The sequence below is a fragment of the Schistocerca nitens genome, chromosome 8 (genome assembly GCF_023898315.1).
Source record: "Schistocerca nitens isolate TAMUIC-IGC-003100 chromosome 8, iqSchNite1.1, whole genome shotgun sequence".
In the NCBI taxonomy this organism is placed as follows: Eukaryota; Metazoa; Arthropoda; class Insecta; order Orthoptera; family Acrididae; genus Schistocerca; species Schistocerca nitens.
In genome coordinates this window covers 310,943,942-310,964,882 of record NC_064621.1, presented here as the reverse complement: position 1 = coordinate 310,964,882, position 20,941 = coordinate 310,943,942, and the positions used below count along the sequence as shown (strand labels likewise).

General features: G+C 41.5%; 1 protein-coding gene across 6 annotated transcripts in view; it reads left to right on the top strand.

Annotated features, from left to right (window-relative positions):
- LOC126198472 (zinc finger protein 391-like) overlaps nt 1-20,941 on the top strand; it is a 158,892-nt gene that overhangs the window by 45,059 nt on the left and 92,892 nt on the right. For 4 of the 6 annotated variants that reach the window (XM_049934823.1, XM_049934822.1, XM_049934820.1 and 1 more), the window contains exons 3-4: nt 11,917-12,033; nt 16,752-17,018. In XM_049934823.1, coding sequence (XP_049790780.1) covers nt 11,917-12,033; nt 16,752-17,018 — 384 coding nt within the window. The remainder of the gene's footprint in view (nt 1-11,916; nt 12,034-16,751; nt 17,019-20,941) is intronic. The other 2 variants (XM_049934824.1, XM_049934825.1) reach the window with 1 other exon arrangement.

Below are 20,941 nucleotides of genomic sequence, written 5' to 3'. Positions count from 1 at the left end.
ACTAAGAAATGCTTAAGAAGTGCTCCCAAGGAAGCAGATGTAAATAGTACATGCATGAAAAATTAGAATAAAGAAAATAATTCAAAATAAATGGAGCATAAGTGTATTATACAGTACGAAGATCACTCCAGAAGAAAGCACTACATTTTTTGCTAAATAATTTTTTTTATATGCTTTTGCTATCATTAAGGTCATAGAAGCATTCTTCCCACTTGTATACAAATTTAGTTCAACTTGTTTCTGCAAGTTGCTTTGTCATAGCACTCTGTCAAGATGGCTGCTGCACTTGATGTTCATCTGAAGCAGTGTGGAGTTGTATAAGTTCCTGTGCTGTGAGAATGAGACAATGACAAGCGTTCACAGTAGGTTGATGAAGGTGTATGGGGATGATGGTGGTGGTCACAGTACAGTTAGTTGTTGGGCAAGCAGTTTATCTGGTGAAAGGATAACACCATTACTCAGGACTTCCTACAAAGTGACATACTGAGCACTGCACAGACTCCTGACAAAATGTAGAGACTGACAATGTGATATTGGCTGACAAACACGTAACAGTGAATGAATCTTTAAAAAAAAACTTCATGCTCAAATGTACTGCATCTAACAACATCAACAAAAACACAATGTTTTGCTGCTGTATGATAATGCCATGCCACTTACCAGTTAGAAAACTGGCACTGAGATCACAATTAACTTGCAAAAAGCTGTGGTTACAATAGGGATAACAAGAAATGAACTCTGCCTCTTCAGTGGTTCCATCTAAATACAATTATGGCCTGGGTCGAGGCATGATTTTGTGGTGCAGCCAGTGACCTACTGCTGATGCCTGGTGAGGTACCTTGTAGTCCGTAGCTCACAGTGTGCCTTCTGATGGTCTGGGTTTATACTTGACATTCCTGTGTGGCTGCTAAAGAGCCGATGAGTATCACCTACATTGACCTGGACATTCTAACTGCCATGAGACCTGTAGCCAGTGCCCCTGGTTACTGTAACACAGTTCACTACATAATTAAAGTTTATGGTAGCCTACAGATATAACACAAAAGGTTTACTGGTATACAAGCAACATTCTTTAATTCTAATCTTTCAGTTTATTTGAATAATGTGATGCACCCTTAAGGCTGCTCTGTTATATAATTTTGTACTAATCTCAGGTGCAACAATTGTAATATTTTAAATGGTGTTCCTTTTTATAACAGATAAAAGGCTGCACTGATGAATCCTTTTTTATTAAGCTTAGATACATCAATTATAAGACTTCAGGGACTGATGACCCTTTTTACAATGGATATCAGCCTTTTATCTGTTATAAAAAGGAACACCATTTAAAATATTATAATTGTTGCACCTGAGATTAGTACAAAATTATACAACAGAGCAGCCTTAAGTGTGCATTCTTTCCCTGATGTATGAACATTCTCACCATTGTTTTTTTGCTCCCTTTTCCTTTCTTTGTTTCCCTCCTCCTCTTGTTCCTCCACTTGAGCATTTGAGGATACCCTTTTTTTTCTTCTTCCTCCCTGTCCTCTCCTGAAGGCCGGCCCATGCGTCTGACATGTAACAGGTGACTTGGTAATGCGTAATTCCCAGCCACGGGTTGGCAGGTAGGGTTTGCATGTATTTCATGGTACAGGCCAGGCCCAGGGAGGGGTGATTGCCTGAGCTGTAACCTTCCCAAATTGTCAATTTGTCCCTCTGTCAGGTGTTTGGGAGGTGTGAACAATCACCTTAGGCGGGTGCGCCTCCTTGTGAAGGGAGCCCCCCGTTGGAAGGAGCACGCCATCGGAGACGCTGGCAATCATGGGGGATTTCATTGCGATGAGTCAGTCATATTCCCACTCAACATCTACAAAATGTAACGTAATGAGGCTAATGATTCAAAAACCTGTCCTTCTGCACCACGGTTCGTTGTGGTCTCATGTACTGAAGACGGTCAGTCCTTCGCCACGGTAAATCCGTTTATTATTCAGAAAGGTGTTGATGCAATTGCTGGCCCTGTAAAATCCTGCTCTCATTTGCAGAATGGCACTTTGCTTTTGGGGACCACTTCTGATTCTCATGCACAATAACTGCTTGCTGCCTTGCTTCTCCACAGTTGCCCTGTTCGTGTCAAGGCCCATAGAACTTTGAATTCTTCCTGTGGTGTAATTTATGCCAGACTGCTTGATGGTCTCTCTGAGGCTGAAATCCAATCTTTCCATACTGATCAGGGTGTCACTTCTGTCCATCATGCAATGAAAAAGGTAGATTCCCCATTTTTGTCCACCTACACTCTTTTTCTCACCTTTGATAGAGTGGTGCTTCAATCCAAGCTCAAAGCAGGCTATGAAATTATCACAGTCCATCTGTACATTTAACCCAATATGCTGCTACCAGTGTCATCATTACAGCCACACTAGAATGTCTTATCGACACCCAGCCAAATATGGCACCTGTGATAGGGATGCGCACGAGCGCTATTGTCCACTTCCTTCTCCCTGCTGTATCAACTGCAATGGCGGCCATGCCACCTATGCCACCTCCTCCTCCCTGGATTGTCCTGTGTATATTGATGAGCAGGTTGTTCAAGAGATCCAGGTAAAGGAAAAAGTGCCTTACCCAGTCGCTCGCAAGTTACTGGCTAGTCGCAAACGCTGTGTTCTCCCATCTGGTACCCATAGCTCTGATCTTGTTACCCTGGCTCCATGAAGCACATGACCACGCAGACATGCGACCTCCAATTCAGCTCTGAGGTTGTGAAATCACCCAGTGTCAAGATATAATTGCCATCCCCTCCATCCAGATGTGCAACAAGCCGTCAAACTCTCACCTCAAGGGGTGAAGCCACCAGCTACAAACCGGTAGGCTGGAAGGGACAGAAGGAGTACTCCCTTGAAGACTTCCTCTGTCCCTCCAGCCAAACAACATCTGCCAACTCGAAGATCCTCTTCGATGATGTCACCACAGACAGATCACACAAGCAAGTTGAAGCTTCTGGGGACCCCTTGGAGCAGGATCCTCTTGCTTCTGTGCCCTGTAGTAGTGACTCTTTGTTGGCTGTCACTTGGCAGCCGCCGAGGTGACACCCCCACATCTCTTCCTCATCGTGACTCTCCTCGAATGGAACGTTCACGGCCTTCGGTCCTGCAAAGAGGATTTACACCTGCTTTTAGCATCACAGCATCCCCTTGTACTCTGCCTTCAGGAAACGAAATTATGCCCTCACGACCGCTTTGAGCTTTCACTTTGATTCGTTTTGACCTTCCCCCTGAGCTCGGCATTCCACCTCATGGGGGCGTCATGTTATTCATACGGGATGACATCCGTAGTCAACCTATCGCCCTGACTACCAATCTTCAAGCTGTTGCAGATCGCCTTTTCCTTCCCTACCTGACTTTTTCCCTCTGTACCATTTATGCCCCTCCATCATTCACTGAAACAGGGCAGAATTCCTTCAGCTTATTGGGCAGCTACCTCCCCTGTTTTTTGCTACTCAGTGACTTTACTGTGTATCATCCCCTTTGGGGTTCTCCCAGAACCTGTCAGAGAGGTACTGTCTTGGCTGGCCTCCTTAACAAACATAAACTCTTCTGCCTTAACACTGGAGCACCCACTTTCCTTTCCGACTCCTCACACACTTATTCCCATTTGAACCTATCCTTGGCACTGCCCAGCTTGCCCCTAGTCGTGAGTGGTCTGTTCTTTCTAACACCTACTCGAGTGACCATTTCCTGTGTGCTATCCGTTTTCTGACTCCTACCCCATCCATGTGCATGCCCAAATGGCAGCTTTCTAAGGCTGACTGGCAGCTTTACTCCTCGCTGGCGACTTTCGAAGAACAAGATTTCCCCAGTTGTGATGAGCAGTTGGAATATCTCACAAATGCTACCGTTAGTGCTGCATTCCATTCCCCGCACTTCCTCTTTACCATGTCGTGTCCCAGTCCCTTGGTGGACTGTGGCACGCCACGACACAATTTTCACACGGAGACATGCTCTTCGCATTTTTAACTACCTTCCTACAATGGCAAACTGCATTCATTATAAACAGATGTGTGCAAAGTGTTGTTGCATTCTTCGGGATAGCAAAAGAGCTAGCTGGATTTCATTCACTAGTTCCTTTAACAGTTCCACACCTTCCTCTGTTGTATGGGCCAACCTCCGACAGCTCTCTGGGACCAAGGTCCATTCCCCAATTTCCAGCCTGACAGTAGCTGATGATGTCATCGTGGACCGTATTGCTATCTCCAACACTGTGGGCCGCCATTTTGCGAAAGTCTCGAGCTCTTCCCACTATCATCCTGCCTTCCTCCATCGGAAATGAGCAGAGGAGGCTCGGGTGATAACCTTCCCTTCTCTGAATTGTGAATGCTACAATGCTGCCTTTACTATGAGGGAGCTAGATCATGCTCTCAGTTCATACTGATCCTCTGCCCCAGAGTCAGGCGCTGTCCACATTCAGATGTTGCAGCACCTTTCTGTTGTGGGCAAGCACTTTCTGCTTAACGCGTAGAACCACATCTGGGGAGAGGGCACATTTCCCGGACTCTGGCATGAAGCCACTGTCATTCCCATACCTAAGCCCAGCAAGGACAAAAACCTTCCTTCTAGCTACTGTCCCATCTCTCTCACAAGCTGCATGTGAAAGGTGATGGAGTGTATGTTTCATGCCCGGCTGGTGTAGTGAATCGAGTCTCGTAATTTACTGACAAATGCACAGTGTGGATTTTGATTTTCTGTGAAAATCCCAGACTGTGGCCGTGTTTTTTTATTTGGAGAAGGCCTAATACACCTGCTGGAGAACTGGTACCCTCTGTACTCTTTACACGTGGGGCTTCCGTGGGTGCCTGCCCTATTCCCTCCAGAAATTTTTAACACACAGAGTTTTCAATGTGCGTGTGGATTCAGCCTTGTTGGACATCTTTATCCAGGAAATTGGTGTCCCTCAGGGTTCCATCATGAGCATTGTCCTCTTTGTTATCGCCACTAACCCGATAAAGGCCTGTCTCCCCCCTGGCATCTCTGGCTCACTTTTTGTTGACGATTTTGCCATGTATTGCTGTTCTCCACCCACGTGTCTCACTGAATGGCATCTTAAGCACTGTCGTGATCGTCTTTACTCCTGGAGTCTCAACAATGGCTTTCGCTTTTCCACTGACAAAACCGTCTGTATGAATTTCTGGCAGCACAAATGGTTTCTCCCACCATCTCTACATCATGGGCCTGTTGCCCTTCCGTTCACTGAAACTACGAAATTCCTGGGGCTCATGCTGGATAGGAAACTCCCTTGGTCCTCCCATGTGTCTTACCTGTCAGTCCACTGTACTCGGTTCCTCAGTGTCCTATCTGTCATCAATAATTCTTCCTGGGGTGCTGATCGAACCACCCTCCTCTGTTTGTATGGTCCCTTGTCCATTTGAAACTCGACTATGAGTGCTTTGTTTATGCGTCTGCACATCCATCCTGCTTATGTCATCTCAATACTATGCATCATCGTGGCATCCGTTTGGCCACGGGCACCTTTTACACTAGGCCAGTTGAGTGTCTGTTTGCTGAAGCTGCTGAACTACCGCTGTTCTACCACCGTGAGTTTCTCCTCAGCAGGTATGCTTGCTGTTTGTCTGCCATGCGTAGCCACCCATCCTATGCCGCCTCCTTAAATGATTCCTTTGATTGCCAGTATGAGGCACGTCCCTCTTCTCTGTTACCTCCTGGAGTCCGTCTTCGGCACTTGCTACGGCGGCTTAACTTCACACTACCTGCAAATTTCCCTGTGGGTGTGAACCCTTCACCAACTTGGCTTCGTGAAGTGAAGCCTTGGCCTTCATTCGCTTCCTACGGACACTTCTCCAGCTTCAGCTTATCGCTTTCAGTTTAATGACCCTCACATGAAACTTAACGATAATACCTTCGTATACACTGATGGCTCTCGGACTGACCATGGGGTCGGGACTGCCTTTGTCATTGGCAGCCATGTCTTATGATATTGGCTTCTGGAAAACTGCTCAGTATTTACAGCCGAGCTCTTCGCCCTGTATCGCCATGGAGTACATACGAAGACACAGCCTTTTCAATTGTGTCCTCTGCTCAGACTCACTTAGCGCCCTTCAAAGTCTGTGTGCACTGTACACTGCCCATCGCTTATGGCAGTGGGTCCAGCAAAACTGTCACTTGCTCACTCTTGGTTTTGCCAGTGTGATGCTTCTGTGGGTTCCTGGTCATGTCGGTCTGCCAGCAAACATGGCTGCTGATGCTGCTGCCAAGGTTGCAGTCCTCGTACCTCAGCCCGTGAGTTCCTCTGGTCGTCTGTCAGGAGGTGGTGTCCCTTTGGCATCACCAGTGGTCCTCCCTTCAAGGGATTAAGGTCAGGATTATTAATCCTATCCCCGGAGCTTGGACAACATCCTCTTGGCCCTCCCGCTGGGAGGAGCTCATTTTAACTGGGCTGTGTATTGGGCAGTGCCTCTTTAGCAATCTTTATTTGATAAGTGGCACTACCCCACCATTTTGTAAACATTGTGGCCAAGTTTTAACTGTCCATCACTTCCAGATGGAATGCCCATTTTTTAACTGTTTTTGTTCCTGCTTGGTTTGCTGTCTGTGTTATCAGCTGTTTTAGCAAATGACGCAAGGGCTGTCAACTGCATTTTACTTTTTATGCGCCAAAGCAATGTGGCAATGTCCATTTAATTTTTAGTTTCTGACCTCCATTTCAGTATGGTGTCATTTTTAGCCCTTCCTCCATGTGCCTGCTTTTAGCTGTCTTCTGTTATGTCAACGTATAGTCGTTTTTTAACTCCTCTCTGTCTTCGTGTTCTATAGTTTTGACTTGGGTGCATATGACCCCAGTTGTTTCTTGCACCCTAAAGCAAATACAAAACAAACAAATGGTGCTGAGCTTTGCTAGCTTTCGCAAGGCACTTCATTTTTCAAGCTTGTAGGGATAACATGTGCACACATGCACATGCCTGTCTCCCTACATTGTGCTCAGTCAACTGCCAGCTCTTTTTTGGCCTATGGTGAGTGTGCTGGGATGAGGTGGGGGTATGGGAGGTTGTGGGATGGGCTGAGGGATGAAGAGAGGCCTGAGGCAGGGATGGGGTTGGAGGAAGCATTTATTGGCTCGTGGAAGAGTGGCCTAGCTCGAGGTGTGTGGACACACACACACACACACACACTACCCCTTGCCCCAGTGCCGGCCGGGGTAGCTGAGCGGTTCTAGGCGCTACACTCTGGAACCGCGCTACCGCTACGGTCGCAGGTTCGAATTCTGCCTCGGGCATGGATGTGTGTGATGCCCTTAGATTAGTTAGGTTTAAGTAGTTCTAAGTTCTAGGGGACTGATGACCTCAGATGTTAAGTCCCATAGTGCTCAGAGCCATTTTGAATCCTGCCCCAGTACCCCACCCAATTTGTGCCTCCACATCAGCTAGTCAAGTGCTGTTATCTCATACCCTAGTCTGCAGAATCTCATGCCCAGCCATCTGCCACCTGCACCCTCTACCTGCACCATTAGCTAGCCCACAGATGGCTTCCCACTCTCCCACAAGCCACTAGATGCCCCCCCCCCTCCCCCCACCCATCACCACCCATCTCTCTCCATCCCTTCAACAGTTGCACTCATAGACTCTAACTCTGAACAGCAGAGCAGCAATAAACTTGTAAAATGTCAGTATAAATCCATGAATTTTAACTCTGAACTGAAGCATCACTTTTAAAACTTCTGAAATTTCTGTATAGGTTCGAGGACTTTGGAAAATTAGCTACAACTGAATTTTCAAATTAAAACATTGAACAGAAATGTGGTGAGCTGTACTGTGCACATTCTAGGTAGAGTTTGTGAATCAGTCTGTTGTTGCACTCACAGGATTCAGTAAAAAATTTAATTAATGAACAGTACCCAGCTTGTAATGTAGTTAATTATTCATTTTGCTACGCCCAATTCTCCCTGCAATTTAACTAAAGTGTAGGAAGTTATAGATCAGTAACAGTGTGATGCAACAGGTGTATAGCTATTCCCTAGACACATAGGAAACCAAAAAACTTCACAGATCATTCATGCACTTAATTAATCCTCATTTACACAAAGAAACTTATAAAGAAAGAGTTACAATATTATGGAAAGGATAGTTGTTGCTCACCATATATTGCAGATGCTGAGTCGCAGATAGGAACAATAAAAAGACTGTCACAAAATAAGCATTTGGCCATCAAGGCCTCTGTCAAAAATAGATGAGACACACACACACACACACACACACACACACACACACAGGCAAATGCAATTCACATGCATATGACTACAGTCTCTGGCAGCTGAAGCCACACTCAGTATGGCTTCAACTGCCAGAGACTCATTGGAACAATCCTAAGGAACTGCAGTCTGAAAACAAAGGAAGTAGGTTACAGTACACTTGTTCGCTCACTGCTTGAACACTGCTCACCAGTGTGGGATCTGTACCAGATAGGGTTGATGGAAGAGGTAGAGAAGATCCAACGGAGAGCAGCACGCTTTGTTACAGGATCATTTAGTAATCGCAAAAGCATTACAGAGATGATAGATAAACTCCAGTGGAAGACTCTGCAAGACAGATGCTCAGTAGCTCGGTAAGGGCTTTTGTTGAAGTTTCTAGAACATACCTTGACCGAGGAGTCAAGCAGTATATTGCTCCCTCCTATGTGTATCTTGCGAAGAGACCATGAGGATAAAATCAGAGATTAGAGCCCACACAGAGGCATATCAACAATCTTTCTTTCCACCAACAATACGAGATAGCAGTGAGAACCGATAGAGGTACTCAAAGTACCCTCCGCCACACACCGTCAGGTGGCTTGCGGAGTATGGATGTAGATGTAGATGTAGACTGCAGTCACGTGTGTGTGAGTTACATTTGTGCACGTGCGCACGTGTGTGTGTGTGTGTGTGTGTGTGTGTGTGTGTGTGTGTGTGTGTGTGAGATCTATTTTTGACAAAGGCCTTGTTGGCCGAAAGTTTATTTTGTGACAGCCTTTTTGTTGTGACTATCTGCGACTCAGCATCTCTGCTATATAGTGAGTAGCAAGTATCTTTTTCATAATGTTGTTACATTCCATCCTGTTTTCCATAGTTTAAAGAAAGAGTTAGCATGTTGCAATCTTTATAATGGAACTGAGGGCTATAGCTAGTGACCTGTGTCTCATTGAGAAGACAATTCACTAGGGACTATTGATTTTTGGTATGCAGTTATTCTATTAATAGTCTGCAGGCTGTCTTCTGATGCTGCTCTCATGACCCAGTAATGCCCACTATCAGCAGCCTTCTTTATGATGTCAGTCATACTGCATACATAGTCATTTTTAGGAAACCCAGTAATGAACAAAATAATGCATACCCAGCAATGTGACTACATGACTGACAGTGGTACTGGTGATACAGAGCATAGTTGTGATCCATGACTACTGGATCTAAGTTACAGAGTTCTCAAACAAACTGCACGCAGTCAAGGATACCACATCGGTAACACGTTTCTCCTTTTGTTTTTTTAATGGAAAGATTCTACTGTGTTATCCCCACTTCATACTGGTCATACCCATCTGATTTATAGTTTTTTTTCCTGTGCATTGAGACACGTACCCAATGTGACACTGGTGTTTGCTGAGAGTGGCTGACATCCTCATGGAGTGCCTGCACCTTACAGTGTTTGGATGAATACAGTATCTTAAGGTCTCTTTATCTTCAATATTGACTGCAGATGAAAAATAGCCAGAAAAATTCCACTCCATTTCTGACAGAGTTGTTTCTATAGGCATCTTTAACAGTTCAACAATAAACAAGTCAGCTAATAGCCAGACGGAGAGCCGTACTTGCTGGCTGAGTCTTTCCTTTTTACTTGCTTTTTATTATTGTTTCATGTTTCTTTTCCTATATTGCTACATTCTGAGTGCTGCACCCTGTTTAGAAGGAAATAACGTTCTCATTTATTAGATCACTGTTGTATGCACTTATCATACTGGTGCGGGGGATTCCAAGGGGCACCCACCTGTCTCATACATTCATGCTGACTCGATTTGGTCCCTCTTCATACATTTCCTGACATGTCAATGTTCTCAGGGTCCCCTTGCTGCTCTTTTCGTAAGGCAAGGTAACACATATACAAGGTATTTATTCCTGGTCCTGGTTAGCAGTGCCATTCTCCATGTACTTATGAATGAAGGACTGATGGCCTCATTGACAGGCCTACTGTCTCTTTCTGATGCCTCCTCCTTCATCTTTGTTCTACAGTATCCTCACTACGGCTAGGTCCCCCTCATTCTGGGGTCTGAGTGACCAGTCATTCCTCTTTGTCTTTCTCCAGCATATCCCTCTCTTCTATCAAGGGAAGGAATTGTTAGTTCCAATAACTAGCTAGTGTGTCACTTTCACTTTTATGTGTGTGTATCAGCAGTACTACATATTTTGCCTCTTGAAGGTGAGTGCAGACCATTGGTTCTCTCTCATATTTTTTTAGTTTTCTTGATTGAATTTTTCTTTGGAACAAACGAAGTTTAATAGTTAAGAAACTTCAAATGGGAGGTGATGAAATTTTAAACTGTTGAACATGGATTTTAGACAACGTCTTTACAAGGACACCATTATAACCTTGTGGAAGCACATATGCATCTGACTGAGTTGTGAATACAAGTCTGACTTTTCATTGTAGTCAAAATTCCAAGTAAAGGAACATTCCATATACCAAGTGACATTTAGCAAAGAAACATATTTTTACAGCTAACTGTGTATATAAGCTAAAATAAAGTAAAAGCACTTGTGGAGCCACTATTTGTGTGTGATCACCAAGATGCAGCTCTGATTGTGAGGAAGTAATAATCTATGATTATTCCAGTCTGCCAATATTTCTGCCACAACAGTTATGTGGGAATTCAATTTCTCATCTTCTATTATTTAATTCACAACTGTTGTTATAATAATGTAAAGAGCACCAGTGATGTATTAGTGGTCTGTATAATAAATAATATCCTGTCATTCCTAAGTTTTTACAACAGTTCTGTTTATAGAAATAATAACTTTTTTTTAAATAAGCATCTCTTCTTTTAAAGGAAGCAACTTCTATAATTTTGTTACCATACATAGTTTGTGCTGAGAGATGAAGTACACCCATGCAGGTGATAAAATCTTATTCAGTGAATGGAACAGAACAAGTTGCACAGTAGTTAGCACATTGGACTCGTATTAGAGAGGACGATTGATCGAATCCACATCTGACGATCCAGATGTAGGTTATCTCTGATTTCCCTGCATTGCTTCATTAAAATGCTGGGATTGTTCATTTAAAAGGGTACAGCTTAGTTCCTTCCACATCCTTTAAACAGTCTGAGCTTGTAGCTCATATTTGATGACTTCATTGTCAGTGAGATGATAAAACCTAATCTTCTTGCAATGAGTAGACAGACACATGAATTCTCTATGATACCTAGGTGTATCTGTGCCACAATTGTTGCAATTAAATTAGCACACCAGTGCCTGGTGTGGACTCTTCCGTGATCAAGATAATTTTTATGAGCTATTTAATGGCGCATGTTACTCTGAATTTTTGCAAGAGATATGAAAGAGTCACCAGAATAATTCCATGTAAGTTCCTTAATACGCTTTCAATTAGATAGGTCATTTTTTTCAAGAAGCCAAAAGGTTGGATGTGCTATGCTCATAAAAAGTCCTAGTATAAGATGTGTGGGACATTCAATAGGTGACTGAAATGAAGAGAGACAGTGAAACATAGTCTTTTATCTTCTCTTGTTATTAACCATTAGAAGTCAGCTGTTGACGTATGTGTGTAATTATCATCATTAGATATTCTTATTTGTTTTGCACTGATAGCATATGTTCATAGGGTCTGTGATGTGGGCAATAGTGATGTTATATTTATTATTCCAATTGTAATAACTGATGTTCTTGGAACAGGAGTAGATGGTCCTGCCAAGAAAGAACCTGTCAACACAAGGCCAAAACGAGGTAACCATAGAAGAAAGCCAGTGGGGGACAACACCAGCACACTGCAGCAGAAGGCTTACAGTCATGGTGGGTTAAAGAAAAATCACTCATCTCAGTACATATATATTTTGGCATGTAAAATGAAGATAAGTCACAAACTGTATATGATGTGTTCCAGTGTTCAAACATGAGTTTCTTTTCTGACACTATTGACTACCCAGATTGTCCATTAGATTTTACCATAAAATGTCATTGCACAATAAACTAACAAATTCATAAGCTAGTCCAGACTGTCCATTAGATTTTACCATAAAATGTCATTGCACAATAAACTAACAAGTTCATAAGCTAGTTCATGTTCAGCGCACATTACTCTTTGTATGAAATTGTTTGGTGTCCTGCTGTATGAAGTAATTAAAAAAGTACATCTTATAAAGTAATTAAATGCTGCATGTATCCCAAGATGAATTTAGGGAATGAAGAACACCCAGAATAGCTACAACGATTTTGTTGATCATGATCTGAACTCTCTACACATTAATTTATGGTTACCTCAAATTGAATTTTTAATTTTTCCTTGTTAATGGAGAACCTGTATGAGCATGAAATATTTGAGAACTGTCATGACATCATAAAATCCCATACAACAATAAAGAAGAATGCACAGGTGTTATGCAGAGGGCAGTGAGGAATTTGATCATCTACACATTGGGAGTAAAGTATGGAGTGCCCTGAGATTCAGTAATTGAGCCAATGTTTCCAGAATGAGATTTTCACTCTGCAGTGGAGTGTGCGCTGATATGAAACTTTCTTGGCAGATTAAAACTGTGTGCCGGACCGAGACTCGAACTTGGGACCTTTGCTTTTCGCGGGCAAGTGCTCTACTGACTGAGCTACCCAAGCACGACTCATGCCCTGTCCTCACAGCTTTACTTCTGCCAGTACCTCGTCTCCTACCTTCCAAACTTTACAGAAGCTCTCATGCGAAACTTGCAGAACTAGCACTCCTGAAAGAAAGGATATTGCGGAGACATGGCTTAGCCACAGCCTTGGGGATGTTTTGAGAATGAGATTTTCACTCTGCAGCGGAGTGTGCGCTGATATGAAACTTTCCTGGCAGATTAAAACTGTGTGCCAGACCGAGACTCGAACTCGGGACCTTTGCCTTTGGCGGGCAAGTGCTCTACCGACTGAGCTACCCAAGCACGACTCGGTAGAGCACTTGCCCGCGAAAGGCAAAGGTCCCAAGTTCGAGTCTCGGTCAGGCACACAATTTTAATCTGCCAGGAAAGTTTCATATGAGGCAATGTTGTTCATACTGCATGAAAATGACTTTCTGAAAAATGTAAATCAGGAAGTCGCAGTGTATGCTGATGAGAGGCCCGTTATACAGACAACACAACAAAAGGTGGAGCTTGAACAAGTAAATTCTAAAATGTATGTAATGCAAATGATTATTTAATGCAAAATGACAATTTTACATACAGGGTGTACATGAAGTCTGGAAATACTTTCAGTTATTTACTGCACAAGAACCAAACATTGTACAGATATCATACATATGTCATTTTGAAGAGAAACCCTGAGAGTTTTTTTCATATATGCCACCACAGCATAGTTTGGTAATTTGCCAATAGTCAGCGCTAGTTGCAAACATGATGGTGATGCTACAGAAGGGGACAGCTGTTTCATGAAATTGCCTTCCCAATCACCAGATATCACTATGTGTCACTCTTTTCTGTGGCAACACATTTAAGATCTGGTGTATGTACCGCCTCTACTACATGATGTAGCAGAGCTCCGTGAGAGAACATGGGAAGTGACTGCCACAGTCGACGACGCCATGCGGGGACGGGTATGGCAAGAATTTTATTACCGTATTGACGTCTGCTGGGTCACTCGTAGTTCGCATATTGAGTGCTTGTAAAAAAAAAAAAGCTTTTAGAATTTCTCTTCAAAATGCAATATGTATGGCATCTGTACAATATTTAGTTCTTGTGCAATAAATAATGGAAAGTGTTCCTGGACTTTATGTACACCTTGTATTAATCTAAAACAATGTGTAGTAAAGATGGTCCAAACTTGATAGTGTGATCTGTATAATACTAAAATATTTACATTTAATAATACTATTGGAGAAATAATCGCTACAGAAACTTAAAGACTTCTGTAGATAAACACTCACATTGAAGGAATTGCAAGGTTAGCATATGCAGTAAAATAAGTTCACATTACTGGAAAAAGAAAAAAGAATACCCCTGTAATATGTGAGGAAAGGGTAGGTAAAGCTCCACATTCTGGCCATATGGTGGACAGTTGGGCTCTACCGACCACTGTGTCGTCCTCTGACAGTGGCATCATCGGATGTGGTATGTAGGGTCATGTGGTCAGCACACACTACTCTGGCTGTGTTTTTGTTTCTTGACCTTGGAACCGTTCCTAATCAGTCAAGTAGCTCCTCAGTTGTTCTCATAAGGCTGAGTGTACCTCCATACAATTCCCACCACCAAGGAAACATGCCTGGCAATACTGGAAACTGAACACAGGTCCTTTGCATGACAGTCAACCGTGCTGACCACTCGGTTATTTTGGTGGGCACATGTAATATGTAAATGAGGACAGCTCTTTCTTCACTAAATGAAAGAGCTGTTAGCAGCAAGTAGGCAGACACACAGAAAACAGATTATTTTTAATTTTTGAGACAGTCCTCCTTCAGAGCTATATCTGTTTTTGTTAGCTCTGAAGGATTTTGCCTGATGGGTAAGAAATATTCCTATACTCGGCACCTCCTCTTTTTGCAATGTATCCCCATTTACATGAAATGTACATACAGATTTTTCTGTTATGCAGGAGAGCTATTGTTGCTGAAAAAGTTTTAAGGCAATGTATTGGGAACAAACGTTCCTTCAATTTAACTTTTTTTTTGACTAGTTAATGGAACTGAAATGTGAAACAATTTGGTTGATGGCTTTTGGTTATTATAACTCTTCAGGGGACTTAAATTAGAAGCATACAGTCAAATCAATTAGTTTAATTTTTGATGACCTCAGACAGTGGGAGAATCTACACATTTCTGATCTACACAGTAATCAGTCATTGTCAGCCACGTATTTTATAATAATCATTTGGTGCAATATTATTTTTATGATTTCAAAATGAATCTGCGAGCAAAACACAGTTTTCAGTGTTTGAGTTTGGCGTTAGAGGGTTATTTTTCTTCTTGGTCCGCAATATTTTATTTAATCACGGAATTCAGACAAAAATTTTGTTATCCTATTTAATTATGGGTAAAAATTGACAAGTGTCTAACAAATATGCTATTGAACAAAACTTTTTTGTGTTCAGAGTGGTGGAAAGTGGTATCCATCTACATCTGGTGCACTCTCTAGATTGTTATGTGGGAGGTTTTATGTCAAGAAGATAGCAATTTCTAATCCACGTTAACAACTGATAAACAGGACTCATTGAAATTATTTCAGTGTATGCTTTGTGATAGGTGTAGTTCTGATTTATGTAAATGGATGGTAAATACCACAGCTAGTAATGGAACATATCTGCTGCAATGTAAACCAGATATGGAATTGCCTCTAAAACTTCCCTGATGATACTCACTTGTTCACCCAAGGGAAGAGATATAGGAGAGTTCCCTACTGCAAGTTAACGCACCACTTAGACAGTTTTCAAAATGCTAGTGAATCAACTACAGATTGATACAGCCAAGCATGGTGTCTGAAGGAGAATAGGTTTGGGAAGGTTTGGAAGGAGGAACAAGTCACTTAAGCTGAAAAGCATGCTCAGCAACTGGGCACATGGTGTCCCACAACTACTAGTTCTTCCGTGTCTCTTCATGTATTCATCCAGTTTATATTGATCACTCCTATGTATAGGAGCGTAGACACCACATACCCAGTTGCTGAAAATGCTTTCCAGCATGGCTCAAGAGACTGGAGCGCCAGCTGCACCACAGGAACCATTTGGTTCCTCATAGCAGCAATAACTTTTGCTGCTGTGGCTGAGACTGGCAGAAGAAATCTTTTCCTTGCATTGTTAAATATCCTCTGTTTCTTTATCCTCCTTAAGCATAAATATAAAATAATTAAAAATGTTGAAGCTGCCACAGCATATTTTATTTAATCACGGAATTCAGACAAAAATTTTGTTGACCTACTCAGTTGTGATGGAAAGTGGTATCCAACTACATCTGGTGCAATCTCTAGATTGTTATGTGGTTTTTATGTGTTGGTATTGATGTTATGTGTTGCAACCTTTGTCATTTCTGCATGATGGCCCTTACCTGTTGAGGTGAGTACACCATCACACAGGTGATGGTGTACTGAAATTCCTAAGCCTTGTAGTGATGATTGATTCTGGTGAAAAGTAATATTAAAATTTGCATTGTATCCAATATTATTATTTTGAAAATATGCTTTAAGTGATAGTGCCCGTGACTGAGCTATGAAAATTAAAGTAAGCATTTTATTTAGCGACATGTTTTGCCAAGTAATAAAATGCACATAGCATAAAGGAATGCCTTGCTTCATCACTGGTATTATAACTGTAAATTTAAACATCTTGAGCTTCATGAACAGAGAATAATCTATTTACTGCAGTACAATAACTATTTGATTTTTCTGTGTGGGTATAATGTGACTGACGGTTTCATTTTATACATTATCTTCAATATGATTTTCTTAATCATGGTAATGCACAGTCTTTCATGTCTTTGCAGAATTGTAGTTTAGGTGTGTAAATAATGAAATGTATCATCATTTAATCTAATTACTTGTAAACACATTTTTCATCAGAGTATAATGTGAAAGAAGTTACAACTAAGAGAGGGCGCCGTGCAAAGCAGTTTAACTACAACTCTGACAGTGGCACAGAGTCTAGCTTAGTTGAAGTCATTCCCAGCGAGTCCATTGCGAGTGCAGAAGACAGTGAAACAGAAAAGTCAGTTATTGCAGTTACTGAGGAGGCAGTATGTGACAGCTCAGACCTGCAGGCTCTCAGAGATGGTGTTGGTGAAAATGTGTTTGTTGTTGAAACTACAACTGCTGTTAAACCTGAAGAAGGTAAGCAAAAGATAGATAAACTGACGTGTTACACACAGGAACTGTAGTCTGTGATCTATAGTTGTGGAACCTTGGTCATTCACAGTGTAAATGGATACTTGACATAATGTCTGATTTAAATGACACTTCCATTTTGATTAAATGGTTTAAAAGTGTCTGTTAAATCAAAAACTGAGTAAAGAATGCCAGCAAACTGATTATAGCTATATGTAATGCTCGTTGATGAACTTTGCACCAGAATGCAATATGCATTTTCAACTCTGAGCAAGGAGAGAGTTTAACAAAGAAGTTACTTTTTGTCGTGTATTGTAGTTGGTTGAACAACATTTCATATAAAACTGACTTTTTTTTTAGAAACAAGTGTCACCAACGAGTAAATATAGTGGGAAGTGGATGTTGGTATTTAAGATAGTTGAAGAGCCCTGTGCGAAATACGAGGTGCTATCCAAAATTTTCGGAATTGCTGCTGCCATCTGTTGAAAGCCTTACCAATGGAATAATGGTCATACCTCGAAGTAGTTCCCATCTGCAGGTACACACAGGTCCCAGCACTTCTGCCACTGGCCAAACGTTTTCTGGAAGTCCTGTTCTATGAGGGTGTTTATCACTGCCAGCGATATTTCTTAAATCGTCTCTAGAGTATCGAACCGACGGCCTTTCAACTTGAATTTCAGTTTTGGGAAAAGCGCGAAGTCATAAGGTGCCATATCTGGCGAGTACGGTGGGTGGGGTACAGCTGCTTTGTTGTTTTTTGCCAAAAAGGTCCCGGTGAGCAAGGACATGTGACAGGGTGCGTTGTCGTGATGCAGCAGCCAGTTCCCTTGACGCCAAAGTTCGGGCCATTGTCACGGCACGTTTTCACAAAGCCATCACAAAACTTCACAATAGTAGTTGGGTGGGATGAATTCTTTGTGCACAATTCCTTGGTATCAAAGAAATCGATGATCGTGCTCTTCACTTTGCTCTTCACCTGTTTTGCTTTTTTGGGTCGTGGAGAGCCTGGGCTCTTCCACTGGGACGATTGTTGCTTTGTCTCTGGGTCATAACCGTAAATCCAGCTCTTGTTGCCAGTGATAACCCATGACAAGAAGGTTGGATCATCAGATGTGGTCTGATGAAGGTCCGTACACACTTCAGCATGCTGTACCTAAAATCACCACACACCAAACACAGAGTATTATGGAAATCACTGTGGACATGCAACACGTCCTCCCAACTGAGTGCCACTCCGCACACTGACTCATCAGATATGCAGCTCTCGCCACGTAGCAGTGCAAAGATCTACTACTCCAACTTTCCAGATGGCACCACCAATCATGAAAATTTTGGATTCCACCTCGTATTTAATTACTTACATTTCACAGTATACTTAATGTTCTCTGTTGATGAAAGAATAATTTTTTTTAAACTGCATTTTTGTAGAAGGTGTAACATAACAGGTGAAACTGTGTACCTAAAGTGGAGTTCTCCAAAAATACATAAAGTTATTAGCCTCTGTGTGGGTAATTTGTACTAATATTTAATTTTCTATTTTTATTTAATAATAAATTTATGTATTAATAATAAGAAGAATTTGAATAACATGATGCAAAACAGGCAAGAATAAAGTAATTGTTTTGGCAAGCGATTGCTGTTGTTTTCTTTGCACAAAGTATTAAAATAATAATAATAATTGTAACAAGAAAATATAACAGTATATGGTAGGAATAATTGTGCACAAAATTGTTTAATTTATTTGGCTGGAGTATATGAATATTTGAAAATTGTTTGAAAACAAGTGATGGTCAGGTATATGGATAGCAGTCTGACTAGAGCAGTGTGTCATATGAAGCGCCCAGATTTTAATGAAAAGTCATATTTTTTTCTGAACTATAGGGTCGAATTTTAGAACAATTTATACACAAATCTAGGCATTTTAGTGTTGAAAAATGTATTTTGATTGTGCATATAAAGTCATATTTCAACAAATTTTAGTAATAGGTCATATTGCAGCTAACTTTTAATATAATAGGTCATATTTCCATCAACTTTTGCCAAAAATGCATATACCATTTTTCTTGTATCTTATAGGACACACAAATTGGCTCACGAGGCAATATTTAACGTACTATTATGAAAGATAAACAGATAAATTAGTACACAGCTCTATTTCTCAGGACTGTAGCAGAAAATCGGTGTACCACAACTGTCATTTCGTGAACATAAAACATTGTTGCGCAGAGTCGACAATACGCTCTCAGAGCAAACAAAGGTGGCTTCTGCCGTAATAATCATCGCAGTCGCACAGGTGTTCCCAGTAAATAGTTTGAATACAGCCTTTGCCTTGTTCAACATGCCTAAAGCAAAGTGCTCCGACAGCGTAAAGTTGCGAGGATATGTTCGAGAATTTGGATTAGTACTGATGGGAAAATATTATTTTGTAAACTGTGTGAAGTTAAAGTTAGTGCAGAAAAGCGCTTTAATGTGCAACAACACTGTAATGCTGCTAAACACAGCAGTTGTGTGAAACGAAGTGCTGAAAATAACAGCAGGCAAATGCTGTTATTTGGACAGACAGGTCAATCGTCAACTGTGCAATTATTCTGCAAGGATTTGTGTGCGATTATGGTGTCCTGCAACATCCCATTGGAAAAGCTGAAGAATCCACACTTCAGACGGTTCTTGGAGAAGTACACAACACATCCAGTTCCAGATGAATCTACACTGAGAAATAACTATTTATCAACATGCTACAATGATGTGCTCAACAAAATACGAATTACTATTGCTGAGCAAAAGATCTGGCTGTTGATAGATGAAACTGTGGATATTAGTGGGCGATATATTGCAAATGTTGTTGTTGTTGGTGTTCTAAAAGTTGATGGCCCTGGAGATATGTTCCTACTAACGTGTGAAGCTCTCGATAAACAAACAAGAATGCTTTAAATAAAATTCTATTAAGTCATATTTTATTTTTTAATGTCATGTTTATGAAGTTTTAGGTCATAAATGCTTGCATATTTCACTGTTTTTAGGTAATTAAAATCCGGGCCCTAGTCATATGACAACTGAGGACAGAGTTCTAAGGTAGATGTCACGGTCTTTTTGTGATGGGAGTGATGTGGGTAAGGTGGAATAGAATAGCTTTGGGGCCATGCGTGTTCGAGTTCTGAGGTAGGAAGATGCTTATAGCATTATTAGGCAGTTAGTCTTCAGTTTATCGGTTTACACGCTGAGAATCTGAACTGTGAATGTAGTGCAACTTACAGCGATTGTGATGTAGTGAACTGTTTATTTGCCTGCAACTGCTCTGTTAGAACTATTTCACATTCCAATTGTACCATTGTGTATAGTATATGTAGGATCATCATTCTTAGTAAAGTAATTTTGTATAAATAAATCATCAGTATGACTCAAATGTGTGTGAAACGTACATTAATACCCAAGGGATCATAGCCTAAATTCCTGATTTCATTATCTAATTTACTCTTGTCTTTGATACCAGTATTTCACTAGCTGATCTCGTAGGCCACCTTGATAATTGTTATTTGCTTATGTAAGGGCATAAGGCAACAATGTGCTACAAAATCCCTGTGCAGATGAGCCACTCAACAGGTTGTACACATGACATCTGCTGGATTGCTAGCAGCAGTAGTTACCACTAACCACAGACAATGTTGCAAAGATAATTCTGCAAGACAACAAATTAGTATTTTTGTCTTGACTGTTTTTAATAATGGGAGGAGTGAAGATGATGACCCACCATATACTTAAGGCATTGAGTTGTTGACAGGCACATAAAAAAGGCTAAGAATGTTGACAACTTTCAGATGAATCCTTATTCAGAGTTAATGGAAAACAACTGTGTGGGTACACTGTCCCTGCTGACTATATTGTGCCAGCATGGTGACTTGACATGGCGGAGGGGCCATGTTAGGTGAAGT